The sequence below is a fragment of the Phyllobates terribilis genome, unplaced genomic scaffold (assembly GCF_046119375.1).
Source record: "Phyllobates terribilis strain yellow unplaced genomic scaffold, ASM4611937v1 Scaffold_2__4_contigs__length_985480577, whole genome shotgun sequence".
Taxonomy (NCBI): domain Eukaryota; kingdom Metazoa; phylum Chordata; class Amphibia; order Anura; family Dendrobatidae; genus Phyllobates; species Phyllobates terribilis.
This window is the reverse complement of record NW_027362762.1, coordinates 872057882-872072988: the sequence shown is the minus strand read 5'-3', so window position 1 is coordinate 872072988 and position 15107 is coordinate 872057882. Positions and strand designations below refer to the sequence as shown.

Sequence of the window (15107 nt, the reverse complement as noted above, 5' to 3'; positions counted from 1 at the left end):
TACTACTTGTGAGGTTTTAGCAAGAGCAGTATTTCGTCCTCTCTGGAGCTTGAGGTCGTGTACGCATTTGTTTGGAGTTGTCTAAAGCTAAGCATTCTCCCCCTGTTTGTCTACCCTTGTTATCTATAGAGTTTAGTGGAGATGGACTAGTGCTCATCTCCTTCCTTCCCTAGCCATAGCCATATGCCAGGGAAAGTCAGGGAGAGGCACCTGTGCGGCGATTGGTGAAGAGCCAATATAGGGACGGTAGTTGAGACAGGGTGACACTAGACCAGACTAGGAGGTCTCCACTCCCCCCTTTCCCCTAGTGTCTGAGCTCCCTTTCTCTATTGCCCACACCTTGCATGACAGTGTCAATACATAGAGATGCTAAGTGCCATTATTGGGGGACGAGGAGACTGGTAGTGTAGTGTGCTGGGCTGTGTCCAGACAGAACAGCTAAGAGAAGCAGAAACAGAGTGACTCCAGGAAAACAGAGGAAGAAGTGTGATAATGCACTATGTCATAACTGCAACGTCCACAAGGATGAATGCCTACTATCTGCTGTATGAAGTTCCTCAGAAGTTATTCTACAGTAACTATATGTTTATTTATGGACTATGGCCTCTCATTGAGCTCTGCAACACCTGCTCCTGGCCGGCCGAAAAACAACGGCAACCATGCGGTCCGCAAGGACGTCTCGCCATCACAGGTAAAGTCCACACACCCAGCCAGGACCCCCATTTTCATGTAGCATTCCAGGGTGTGTAAATGAGTCCCTCACACACAGCTTCCGCCCCGCGCCACGTTACACACACAAAAAGGCCATAACAGAGTTGCTACTTTATGGCCATTTTGAATACCCCCCCCCAAAAAATGAAAGAAAAGAGATCAGAAAGTTGTATGGACCCCAAAATAGTAATGATAAAAACAAGCCCTGATACCACTCTATTGGCTGACATAAAAAAAAGTTATGGCTCCTCGAAACCTAGGAGCAAAAATTGAAAGTAAAAGGTGATCAATGGGACTCTGCTACCAAAGGGTCCATATAAACCTTTAGCTGCCCAAAATCAATCAATCAATCACTCCATCCAGCTATGGCATGTGAATAAATAAGTAGCCCCCCTTTCCTACAGCATTGGCTGCACAGCCCCATCCCACACAGCACATCACATTTTCCCAGCCGTATGCTGGCTGCATTACCTAATACCTGCCACCAGGGGGAGCACACCGTACACGTGGAATATACTGCCAATGTGATGGACGGGAGGGAGAACCAACCAGAGAGTTCGGGCGTCTGCCCGCCCCGCCCGTCCCCGCCAATCACTATTGGCAATCCTGTTGATTTACTGTACTGTACAGTTAGAGGCGATGTATCCTGCTGTATGAGCCCTGCGCCCAGGAGAAGACAGCCCTGCGCTCACTAACACCGGGAGCTGGTGAGTTAACTGTCTGGGGTGTATCTAATCGGGTATCTAAGCTGTAGTATACAATATCTGCAGCCACATGTACCCCCTGTGCTCTGTCATGTTGCTTCCCATGTCCCTTATTCATCCATAGTTGGACTCAGTTATAGAAGTTGTTATAGAGCTGAGTGTGTAATATATATATATATATATATATATATATATATATATATATATATATATATACACACTGTAGAAGTAGGTAAGTGTCTGTAAATATATATATATATGTATATATGTACAGACACTATATATATGTATATATATATATATATATATATATACACACATATATATACACACATGCACATATACATACAGTGTTATGCGTCTCCCCAGCTCATATATATATTTTATTTATATACTCACCTACTTATACAGTATATACAGTGCTATGTGTCTCCTCAGCTCGGGCTATGAGCTCAGTCACGTACATAATGCCGGCAGTCACCTCCCTGTGATGTGTGCACTGATTGCTATGTAAACTTTCTACAACTCCTGGAACTAAAGTATCCATGTACAGAGCATCGGGGCCCTGGAAGGAGCCCCTCTGTCTATCGATAGGAAAAAGGTACAGATCAAAAAAATAGTGCGTGTGTATTACACACACACACACACACACACTATTTTTATATTGTATATATTAATAATATAATATATATGTTCTAATATAATACACACTGCTCAAAAAAATAAAGGGAACACTTAAACAACAGAATATAGCTCCAAGTAAATCAAACTTCTGTGAAATCAAACTGTCCACTTAGGAAGCAACACTGATTGACAATCAATTTCACATGCTGTTGTGCAAATGGAATAGACAATAGATGGAAATTATTGCCAATTATCAAGACACACTCAATAAAGGAGTGGTTCTGCAGGTGGGGACCACAGACCACATCTCAGTACCAATGCTTTCTGGCTGATGTTTTGGTCACTTTTGAATGTTGGTTGTGCTTTCACACTCGTGGTAGCATGAGATGGACTCTACAACCCACAGAAGTTGCTCAGGTAGTGCAGCTCATCCAGGATGGCACATCAATGCGAGCTGTGGCAAGAAGGTTTGCTGTGTCTGTCAGCGTAGTGTCCAGAGGCTGGAGGCGCTACCAGGAGACAGGCCAGTACACCAGGAGACGTGGAGGGGGCCGTAGGAGGGCAACAACCCAGCAGCAGGACTGCTACCTCCGCCTTCAGGACGCTTGACATTTGCTACAGAACACCAGGATTGGCAAAGTCGCCACTGGCGCTACTGTGCTCTTCACAGATGAAAGCAGGTTCACACTGAGCACATGTGACAGACGTGACAGAGTCTGGAGACGCCATGGAGAGCGATCTTCTGCTGTCAACATCCTTCAGCATGACCGGTTTGGCAGTGGGTCAGTAATGGTGTGGGGTGGCATTTCTTTGGAGGGCCGCACAGCCCTCTATGTGCTCGCCAGAGGTAGCTTGACTGCCATTAGGTACCGAGATGAGATCCTCAGACCCCTTGTGAAACCATATGCTGGTGCGGTTGGCCCTGGGTTCTTGATAATTGCCAATAATTTCCATCTATTGTCTATTCCATTAGCACAACAGCATGTGAAATTGATTGTCAATCAGTTTTGCTTCCTAAGTGGACAGTTTGATTTCACAGAAGTTTGATTTACTTGGAGTTATATTCTGTTGTTTAAGTGTTCCCTTTATTTTTTGAGAAGTGTATGTGACGTGCCCCCTGGGCCTGTGTTGTGCAGGGAATACCCGGAGCCGGATCGCTGGGGGTTGTAGTCTCCGTGGCGCTGACCCGGTCCGTGCCCAGGGTGGTCAATTCAGTGGTAGTCTTATTAGTGAGATAATAGTCCAACTACGCCACCCGTGGATTGCAGTCAGTGGGGGCCGCCGCTGCAAGGCAGACCGCTGAGGCCGGTGTTATGTGTGCAGCTAAGAATGGGATGACTCCCCACGGGAGAAGTATAGTCTCAGGGCAGTTAGTGTGGATGATGGGAGTGATGGTGCACGAGCGTCCCAGCACTGGTAGTGCTGGTGCGGCGAAGAAGCACAGAGACGTGTGGTTGCAGTTTCCAATGCTTTACTCACAGTTCTTTACTGGTCCTAGTCATCTCGGTACCGGCGGTGACTGCCCAAGCCATGCTGCGTCCACCAGGCAAGGGGCTTGACCAACTCCCAGGCAATTCCAGAGCGTGGCACAGGGCTCCCTTCTCTTCCCTTCTCTGGCCGTGCCCCACCAGTGCCTCTACTTTTGTCCGGCTGCCTCGGGCCTTCTCTTGGTACGCTGATCTCTGCGTCCCTGACACTATGTGGTGTGCCTTCCTGGTAGGTGTAGTGAGGGGTCGCACCGAGATATAGTCACGACCGCCGGTCTTTGGCTGAGGATTAGTCGCCTCCACCAATTTGGGATCCGGTACCCTGTTCTGCCAACCCGTCACCCGCAATCTCCTGGGCCTATGGGGTTCCTTCTTCTCTCGTGTCTCTGGGCCTCTCTTAATGTGCTGTTCCTTGTTTCCTTTCCTTTCTGTTCCTGTTCTCCCTGCTGTTTCTGGCCTCCACTCCAGGCCTGCCTCGTGGAGCTGGGCCCAGACTGAGCCACAGCTCCCTGTCAGCCCTCTCTGGCCGAACTCCTCTCTGAACAGACTCCCCGGACTGAACTGACTCCTGTCCTAAGATGGTGCCCACCTTATATACCTCCCTCTATGTGTGAGCCCAGGTGACTAGCAACCAATGGGCTCCTACCTTTGCCCAGAGACCCACCCCTATCTGCTCCTACACCAGTGGGTTTTCCTCCCCCTCCCCACTCCAGCCAGGGACAGATGCTGTCGTGCCTGCACTTCTGTCTAGTGGGAGCACCGTTGAGCTGTCCCTCGAAAATGGGGTGTGTGTGGTGCATGCAGCCTACCGAGTCCTGGTCCACAATCCATCCTTACCCGGGAGTGGAATATCACACCTCTGGTTTGAGGTGCAATACCCCTGTTGCAGCCGAGCCCTCAAGGTGCTACATTCCCCCCTGGTAAATCACAGTACGTCCTCGGGCTGGAAAAGAATAAAAACAATTTAAACATACAAAAATTTTAGAATGCATTCACATATAAGACATTAACTATTTACTCATCCCTTTATGGGAGGTACTCTTCTCTGTTTAACGTTACTGGTATAAAACATTATAAAACATCTTACTAATGCCACCGGAACTCTTTTATAAAACACTATATAAAACTTTGGCATCACTATTTTAGCAGCATATCAAACTTTTTCAGTAAAAACATTGTCAAGCAAAACATTCTTCCACAAACACATTCTTGAGTTCTGGCCACTGTGCAACTTGCGACCAGGTGTTCACTTTCTCTTAAAGGTGCAGCAGTCCATTTAATTCGTCCTGAGGTAGACGTTGCAGTTCTTTTATAAAACCAGTAGGGGGCGCTTTAAGAAGTGCAACTATTTACAAGGGATTGGCCGTTCCCAGTCCCCGGCCGGTTGGAAAGGGGGAATGGCTTCTCACAGTCCTCAGCCTGGTAAAGAAGGGGGTAACTTGGCGTGTAACAGTCCTTTAACAGTTCCACATTAGTCCCAACGGGGACCACACTTCAATCCCGTAACAGTTCTTATACCCTGACGGGTAACTATATACAGTTCAATTTACCGTTCACTGGTAACGGTGTCCTCCTGACGCTCCTTGCTCTTCCGGGTAATCTTCAGGTCCGTCCGGACCCTCAGGGTACTCAGTGTCTGGGCGGTACTGCAGTTCCTCCTCCGTGAGCCGGTGAACGTGGAGGGCGTACGGTCCCTTGGCACCCTTGTGCCGGGTGAAGGTGACCACATCACCCGGGTAGAGATCGCGTCCGCGGTGTCCCTCCGGCAGGTGGCTCTCGACGTCCCTGCGGGTGACAAAGACGTCGCCGGGGGTTCTATGGTCTCTGATAAAGCCCCAGCCATGCTCCAGCTGGAACTTTATTACGGTCCCGTTGACTCTGGGACCGCGGGCGGCTCGGGGGTCTTGTCGGGCCCTGCGCTTCTGCTCCGCGCTCCGGGCCTGCAGCTGTTCCTCTTGGATCCGCCTCTCCCGCCGTTCCCTCTCAAATACCTCCAGCTGTTGACGGCAGCTCTCCTCGCGCCGGGCTGCGTCCACCCGGGTCTCCTGGGTGAACCCCATGAGATTCTCACCGGTGGGATCCCATGCAAATTGAGCGTCCTCCAGCGGGAGCGGAGCGATTTTGGCGGGCTCCGGAGCCGGGATCAGAGGCTCACGCAGGGGTTGTTCTCTCCGGAGACGGGGGTTGACGTACTCCAGTGGCCACACGAAGGGCAGCCCGTCCGGGCTGGTATGTTGCGCAAAGAGGTCTGCGCCCAGGGGTGGCACCACGGGCCTCGGTCGGGGAGCAGCGCCCGGGGGCACTCGGCCTTGCGACCAGGCCGGGGAATTTCCGGTTGGGCCTGGGGGTGGCACTGTTGAGGAAGAGGGCGCTGGAGGGGCAGCGGCGCCCGGGTTCACCAGGCCTTGCAACCAGGCCGGTGGTACTTCCTCTTTTGCCGTGCCCGGGGTCGAGGGGCGTGGCGCGGAACGGGGCTTGACCGCGGCCCCTGCCGCTTGAGGCCTAGTTGGGAGCAGTGGCGGCGCGGCAACGGGTGTGGTGAGTAGGGCTTCGGGCTCTGCGACGGGAGGCTGGGGCAGGCTTGCAGCTGCTGGGCTCGGGGTGGTGTCATCCCCATTACCTGCCTCAGTCCTCGCGGCTCCCTCCGCGGCGTCGTCTCCGGCCTTCGTCCCTCCTGCACCATCCTCAGAGGCAGGCGTGCTCCAGGTTGCGGGTGGCTCCTCCTGCTGGCGGGTTCCAGCCTGCCGGGCCATCTCTCTTCTCCACTCGGCCAGCGCATTCTGCTGCGCCCGGACCATCCTCCGGTCCAAGTCCTCCAGCGCAGCCTGCGCACGCTCCGGGTCTCTGGGGAGCTGCGCCAGGAACTCCACCAGGCTTTATGGCGGTGCGGCCTGCAGCAGGCTCCGGACCAAGGTGTTGGTACTGCTGGGCGCTTCCTCCATTTCCGGGTGCGGTCTGTCTAGACTGATCCAGACCGCGCCCTGCCCCACAGTTTTCTTCACTTCCCGCCCCCATTGAGGGTGGTCCTGGGGCAACTTGGTGACAGTCAGTTTCAGAGGCAGCCCTCCCACGCTGATGGACATTTCCACAGCCGCATTCATGGCTGGTGGGGGCGGGCTCCTTCTTTGGCGCCATTCTGGGACCTGGCCCACGATGGGAGGTGGCCTCCTGTTGTCTTTTGGCGCGCTCATTATGGCGCCCGTTCTGCCGGGGCGGGCCCCATTTTCCATACAGTCAATCTTCGATAATACAGTCTTTTTCTCCTCAGGCACGCAATACCCGTTTGTGGCGGGTTGGTAACGATCCTGCCGACTACGCCAAAAGTTGACGCGCCCCCTGGGCCTGTGTTGTGCAGGGAATACCCGGAGCCGGATCGCTGGGGGTTGTAGTCTCCGTGGCGCTGACCCGGTCCGTGCCCAGGGTGGTCAATTCAGTGGCAGTCTTATTAGTGAGATAATAGTCCGACTACGCCACCCGTGGATTGCAGTCAGTGGGGGCCGCCGCTGCAAGGCAGACCGCTGAGGCCGGTGTTATGTGTGCAGCTAAGAATGGGATGACTCCCCACGGGAGAAGTATAGCCTCAGGGCAGTTAGTGTGGATGATGGGAGTGATGGTGCACGAGCGTCCCAGCACTGGTAGTGCTGGTGCGGCGAAGAAGCACAGAGACGTGTGGTTGCAGTTTCCAATGCTTTACTCACAGTTCTTTACTGGTCCTAGTCACCTCGGTACCGGCGGTGACTGCCCAAGCCATGCTGCGTCCAGCAGGCAAGGGGCTCGACCAACTCCCAGGCAATTCCAGAGCGTGGCACAGGGCTCCCTTCTCTGGCCGTGCCCCACCAGTGATTCTACGTTTGTCCGGCTGCCTCGGGCTTTCTCTTGGTACGCTGATCTCTGCGTCCCTGACCCTATGTGGTGTGCCTTCCTGGTAGGTGTAGTGAGGGGTCGCACCGAGATATAGTCACGACCGCCGGTCTTTGGCTGAGGATTAGTCGCCTCCACCAATTTGGAATCCGGTACCCTGTTCTGCCAACCCGTCACTTCACACTTCCATGCCTCACCCATAAAATACAATGTAATAATAGTTTTTGCATATCTGGTGAACTTTATGTATCACATTGTTGCTCTGAAGAATGATTGATCTATGTGACTTCACATGAATATTTTAAAGTTTACAAAAGGCAGGTACGGATGTGTTTATAACTCTCATGGACCATAGTAGAAAGTGGCACATGAGCTTGTCACGATTACACCACTCACGTTCCTATGGGCCAGGTGAATGACAGCTCTGAAGTCCTATGGGATCGAGGGCTGGCTGAGCTGTCAGGATTGTGAGTGACAGCTCTACCGCCCAGCCTGAGGCAGAGGTGTGAGTATTGTAAATGACAGCTCAGCAATCCTCTCTTGCTGGGTCTGTGGGATCTCCACCAGGTGTCATCAGTTCTGGACTATTTATCACTTTCACAATGATCAGACCATTGCCAGTTGTGGCTTTGCTGAAGTGGTGTGTGTGTGTGTTTGTGCGCTCTGAATTGTATTCTGATCTCCATTGTCGACTTTGGATTTACCTTTGACCGTCCGTTTGACTTACCCCTTTGTCTTGATCCGCTACCTTCCTGATACTCTGACCTCGGACTGTTACCTGACTACTCTTTTGTCTTTCCTCTTTGTCTATTACATGCCCTCTTGGTACTGACCCCAGACCTCTTGACTGTCCTGTCTCACGGTAAGTCCGTGAGTAGTGACTAGCGTCACAGCATGGTTATCTAGCCCGGCTCTCTCTTCTCCTTTGGACCCTGATTGACCAAGCAGTTTTCACCAGAATTCTGACATAAAACAGCTTGAAACGCTGCAGTTTTTTTCTTGTGCAACACATTTTTGGCATATTCTGACATATGTAGCAAACAAGAGAGCAGCCAGTGAATCGGAATTATGTCATAAACCTGCCTTGTACACGAGCCCCTTCACAAATAAACAAGGCTGAAGTTGGCAATATTCAAAGACTTGAAAGTAATTGGAGACTGGACTTTTCACAATGTTGCCTCTTACATGTTTCCAGTATCCACAAATCTAGAAAGTCTCTTTGAGCCCTTTGAATCAAAGGCCAAGAGCAGAGAGGTTAGTTTGTAGATAAGCCAATACAAAATCCTGAGATATAAGTAGAAAGAGACCTTCTTATAAGCTAGGAAGTAGCAGAACCTAATAATAAAACTGTTTGAAAATGCCCCATATTTAGACTATGAGCACAAAGAGTTTTTGAGGAGGTTTTGGTTGAGTGGAATCTCTTCAAATCCTCCTCCAAATTTCAAAACTCCTCAAAAATGTTGGGTTTCTGCTCTGAAAACGCTGCAAAAAGACTCAGTGTGCACATATTCTCAGGTTATGCTCACACAGAGTCCTTTTGACGTAGAAACTGAGCGGAAACTCAGTCAGGAGTTTTAAGATTTGGAGGAGGATTTGGAGAGTTTACTCTCAGTTTCTGCTCCCACAACTCTGTATGCACATAGCCTTATGTAGAATTCAGAAAAAAAAAACATCCACATGAAGCAGGAAAATTCCACTTAGAATTGAGGACATCCTGTAGGCTATTTTATCCGAAGTATGTTACTTATGCTATGGTTTTGTTACAGATTTTATACCATGGATGATCTCTATGGGAGAACTCTTCAATTTTCCTGTAGTGCCACCATAGGAAAATTGAAGAATTGCACCATTCCGCTGAAATAAACAGTGTCTGTGTAACACAGAGATGTTTTGGGTCCACCGGGGCAAGAGTCCCTCTATGTAGCTGCTTTGAGAGCTCCGATTGGGGAATTGTCCATTATTGCCGCAGAATCCTCATAATAGGGCAGTAGAAAATACAGTCATGGCCAAAAGTATTGAGAATGAGACAAATAGTAATTTTTCCAAAGTTTACTGCTTCATTTTTTGTAATGGCAATTTGCATATACTCCTGAATGTCAAAGAGTGATCAGCTTAACAGCAATTACTGTACTTGCAAAGTCAATATTTACCCAGAAAATGAACTTTAACCCCCAAAACACATTTCAACATCATTGCAGTCCTGCCTTAAAAGGAGCAGCTAACATCGTTTTAGTGATTGATCCATTAACACAGGTGTGGGTGTTGATGAGGACAGGGCTGGCGATCAATCAGTCATGATTAAGTAAGAATGACATCACTGGACACTTTAAAAGGAGGCTGGTTCTTGATATCATTGTTTCTCTTCAGTTAACCATGGTTATCTCTAAAGAAACACGTGCAGCCATCATTGCACTGCACAAAAATGGCCTAACAGGGAAGAGTATCGCAGCTACAAAGATTGCACCTCAGTCAACAATCTATCGCATCATCAAGAACTTCAAGGAGAGAGCTTCCATTGTTGTCAAAAAGGCTCCAGGGTGCCCAAGAAAGACCAGCAAGCGCCAGGACCGTATCTTAAAACTGTTTCAGCTGCGGGATTGGACTACCAGCAGTGCCGAGCTTGCTCAGGAATGGCAGCAGGCTGGTGTGAGTGCTTCTGCACGCACTGTGAGGCGGAGACTCTTTGAGCAAGGGCTGGTTTCAAGGAGGGCAGCAAAGAAGCCACTTCTCTCCAGAAAAAACATCAGGGACCGACTGATATTCTGCAAAAGGTACAGGGAGTGGACTGCTGAGGACTGGGGCAAAGTCATTTTCTCTGATGAATCCCCTTTTCGATTGTTTGGGACATCTGGAAAACAGCTTATTCGGAGAAGAAGAGGTGAGCGCTACCACCAGTCTTGTCTCATGCCAACTGTAAAGCATCCTGAAACCATTCATGTGTGGGGTTGCTTCTCAGCCAAGGGAATCGGCTCACTCACAGTTTTGCCTAAAAACACAGCCATGAATAAAGAATGGTACCAGAATGTCCTCCAAGAGCAACTTCTCCCAACCGTCCAAGAGCAGTTTGGCGCCCAACAATGCATTTTCCAGCATGATGGAGCACCTTGCCATAAAGCAAAGGTGATAACTAAATGGCTCATGGAACAAAACATAGAGATTTTGGGTCCATGGCCTGGAAACTCCCCAGATCTTAATCCCATTGAGAACTTGTGGTCAATCATCAAGAGACGGGTGGACAAACAAAAATCAACAAATTCTGGCAAAATGCAAGCATTGATTATGCAAGAATGGACTGCTATCAGTCAGGATTTGGTCCAAAAGTTGATTGAGAGCATGCCAGGGAGAATTACAGAGGTCTTGAAGAAGAAGGGGCAACACTGCAAATATTGACTTGCTGCATTAACTCATTCTAACTGTCAATATAACCTATTGGTACTCATAATATGATTGCAATTATATTTCTGTATGTGATATAAACATCAGACAAACACTAATAAAAACCAGAGGCCAGCAGATCATGTGAAAATATAATTTTGGTGTCATTCTCAAAACTTTTGGCCATGACTGTACATTGTCTGAACCACACACTTCTTTTAAGTGTTAATTTTCATGTTTATCACAAAGCCTCATGGGAGGTCAGACAAAATGGAAAGTAAGTTTCCGCCCTGATTTCCTATTCATTCTGCTTTGGTTCGTTAATGATGAATATTCCTCCTGATTTGTCAGGTTCTTTTTGATCATTCTGTTTGAAGGCAATTTAAAAAGGATTAGAGAAAGAAATAGTCTTCCTGTATTATTTCTACAGCACAGCAGTTTATAGATGATAATTTATGTCCAAAGTCCAGTTGTCAGAGCGAGAAGTCGTAAAGATTGGCAGTAGGTGACTTTCTCAGTACTCATTACCGATCTTGGGCTGTTGTCACTTCAAGGTGCAGTATAGTGAGCGATACCAGAAAGGATATACTGTATGATTTTTATACATCTAGAAGATCCAAACATCCAGTTTATCCAACAGTTCATCCATTGATTGTTCTTTACAGTCAAAATCAGTCATTTGTATAAACTTTGATCCCCTGTCCCAAAAAGGGAACCCTTACTATAACCTCTTTATAAAAGATGCAAAAGCTTGACCTCTGTACTTCCTCTGTATGCACAAAAGACACAAAGCTCTGTATTATTCGGAATATCATATATTTACAGGATGACTTGGATAAATTATGGGCAGCAAAATGGCAGATGAGGCTCAACTTCTGAAAATGATAAGGTTACACATTTTGGTGCTAATACACACTACCAATATCTTTAATGGATCCCTACTGATGGAGTCTCCAATAGAAAAGAATATAGATGTAATTACCGGTAATAATAAACTAAGTTATAACATGATATTCTGTTGTATCAAAACCAACAAGCTTAGGAAAGTTATGGCTTCTAGAGCTGAAAGAATCACTCTTCCCCCTTATGAAACAATAACTGTGACCCCCATCTTGAGTTCACAGACCAGTTTTAATCACCTGTCATTAATGCATGGTATGCAAGATCTCAGTTATTAACGGTGGATGTGTATTAAAAAACAATTCTATAAGTTATTGTTTTACACACACCACAGAGAAGATGCGGGTCCTGCTTACAATGGAAGGGGGTCCAATTCATCATAGAGCTGTGACGCATTAATGGTACAGCCATTTCTGGCGAATTGGGTCTTTGCCATTTAAAGAAGACCTGTCACCACTCACCAGGTCAAAGTATGCAGTTTTTGCCCGTTTGATTCCCTCTGCTCCCCTGATTTAGATTTAATCCTTTTTATTTAGTACTAATTTTTATGGTCTTTATCAAGGAGACATGGATTACAGGATTCTCTAAAGGAGTGTCTTCAGGACGATCTGCATTATTACCCAGTGAGCACTGCCCCCCTGGTGAAGTTCATAAAAAGTATAAAAAATGGCACTAAAAAAACGTACGGAAAACAACAACAAAAAACGGTATACTCAGGGGAGTATCGGGAATAAAATAATAGCAAAAACTGGCCCCCTTTCTCCTGGTGACAAGTCATCTTCAAAGGCTCTTTTGTGCCTTCTTCAGGGACAATCGTTGTTGGTATCTCATATATGTTCTGGAGTTATTTGCAATAGTTTGGGCTAAAGCATCTAAATGTAATGATTCGGAGATGTGACCATACTTTTGGCCCCATAGTATATATACATCTTTCTTATAAAACCATGAAAGATACTTATTTAGTCCAGAAAGGAATATATTTTAAATGTTTCCTCAATCATATCTGCCCTGAATTGTTTATTGGAGTAAATATACACTAAAAATAAAACTTTATTCCTTAATGTTCTATTTTTTTTATCCTTTGTTTTTTCTAGATGCTGAAAAACTTGTTTTAACTGAGAAATCTTTTCTGTGTGTCCCACGCGCTCAACCATGTCCCCCTCACCATTTCACTGTCCTACGTCCAGCTGTAAGACAACTGGCTGCAGCAGGAGCCTCCCCCCTTTGCCCTATTTTCAGAAGGACAAAATATTGTGAAACTTTGCACCGTCCCAGGGGTTCAGCAGCTGACCCGGGTTCTCTTCAAGATTTCTACAAGTCTGTTTGTAAAAAATCTACAGGTTATTAATCTGTGGTGGCAATATATCTCCTGATTACTTTTATCATTCATGATTAGGGTTAGTCTTGCCTCTGAAGAGACAGGATTTCATCACGTGCTTTATTATACTTTTTATTCACAGGGATTTAAACACCATAAAGAACAATGGCAAATTTTAAAGGACATGCCTTACCAGGGAGCTTTTTCCTCCTGTTTGGTCTTTGGTGGTCGGTGAAGTACCCCCTGAAGTATGCCTGCAGGAAAGTGAAGAAGGTCTGTTTCTTTGGGTCAAAAGTTGGATTTCAGCGTGTGGAAGTCATAGAAGGAGCAGTGAAGGCAGTCTTTGCTTTAATAGGTGTGTATTACTGCTGTCTTTTCTCTTATTCATTTGTTGATAAAGTAATTTTCCTAATGTCAGGTTGACCAAACCTGAGACCTTACATTTCTGCAATCACAATGGAGTTTGTGTCTTGTACCAAGAACACATGTCCATTTTCCATTACCTAAATAACTTTTTCATGTCCAAGTCACAGTGAGGATAATGATGATATTAAAGAGTAGCAAAGCACAATTTAGGAAAGGAAATAGAAGCAGAGGTTACAAGGCAGACCTGCCAAAATTACGTTAGGAACAGTAAGTTTTGCACATATAGGGGTTAATTCATTGTGCCTCTTCCAGTTTTTTAGTAAATAAAAGTGTCCAATTTTTTCCACCAGATCCTCTGATTTAAGCTGATTGGGCTTAGCATAGGAGGTTTGACAGATTCACTATTATTCACACCAGAAAGTGAGACACATTCCTCTCTATGCACCTGATGAAGGCTTTTTTAAGCAGAAACGCGTTGTGCGATTTGTTTATTAAGATATCCTGTATATGTGACAATTTCTTCATGATATTTTTTTAAGAAAATAAAATCGCTCCATTTTTTAAAGAAAAAGTGGGTCATAAAGTGGTTCTTTTCAAACTCACAATGATCCCCATAATATCCATGGGAGCGCCAGCAGGATCTTTTAATATTTTTTCACACCAGAAAGTGGAGTAGTAAATTACAGCAAGAACCTTCCCCAGCTCCTAGCTGGCATAGAGGACGGATTCTGGTGCGCAGTTTAAAGGGATCACCAAGATCCTGTCCCAATATGTAGTAGGTGTAATAATAATAATATTAGCAAATACCTCCAATAAGAAATGTAGCATAGTTTTTATGATTCGCTATGTCTCTTTCCTCATGGTCAGGCATTGCAGGACCTTCGGTATCCATGGGTACGACCACTGATATACTGACAGTTAGCTAATTGCTAGTGGTCGTAACGATGGATACCTAAGGTCTTGCAATTCCTGCACATGGTGTAAGTACATAGCGAATCAGAAAAAACTATACTACATTTCTAATCCGAGGTATTTGCTAATATTATTCTTATTATTACACCTACTACATATTGGGATAGGATCTATGAGATGGGAATACCCTTTAAAGATCCAAGAAATTCATTAGGGCACATCCATCTCAATGAGTTTGGCACATCTCATTCCAGTCAGCTTTTTTTCCAGACTGGCACATGAAACACCATTTTTGATAATTTCCTCATAATGTATTTTGAACTTTTTTTGCTGTTTTTTTTCATGCAAACAGATTTTATAGATATAGCTATTTTCTCTAATGCATTTTTAGGAGGTTACAAAATAAAAAACACCATCAAAAACGTTTGAAACGAATGCTGTTAATAAGGCTTAGAGACGCTTGGGGAGGAATGTATCAAATGGCTTAGTTTTCCTAGAGACAAATACATATATACAGTATATGTAGGAATAGCGAAATTCATGTATTCATTAACTGCAAAGGCCTGTTGCACAGTGTTCTTGTATATATATTAATGTATATATATATATATATATATATATATATATATATAATACAGACCAAAAGTTTGGACACACCATCTCATTTAAAGATTTTTCTGTATTTTCATGACTATGAAAATTGAACATTCACACTGAAGGCATCAAAACTATGAATTAACACATGTGGAATTATATACTTAACAAAAAAGTGTGACACAACTGAAAATATGTCTTATATTCTAGGTTCTTCAAAGTAGCCACCTTTTGCTTTGATGACTGCTTTGCACA

The 15107-nt window shown here is 46.1% G+C and overlaps 1 protein-coding gene across 1 annotated transcript in view; it reads left to right on the top strand.

Moving 5' to 3' along the window:
• The first annotated feature begins 1304 nt into the window (after positions 1 to 1304).
• Positions 1305 to 15107, top strand: part of TMEM45A (transmembrane protein 45A) — a 35610-nt gene continuing 21807 nt past the window's right edge. The window contains exons 1-2 of the mRNA XM_073668087.1: positions 1305 to 1418; positions 13123 to 13335. Coding sequence (XP_073524188.1) covers positions 13146 to 13335 — 190 coding nt within the window. The 5' untranslated portion in view covers positions 1305 to 1418; positions 13123 to 13145. The remainder of the gene's footprint in view (positions 1419 to 13122; positions 13336 to 15107) is intronic.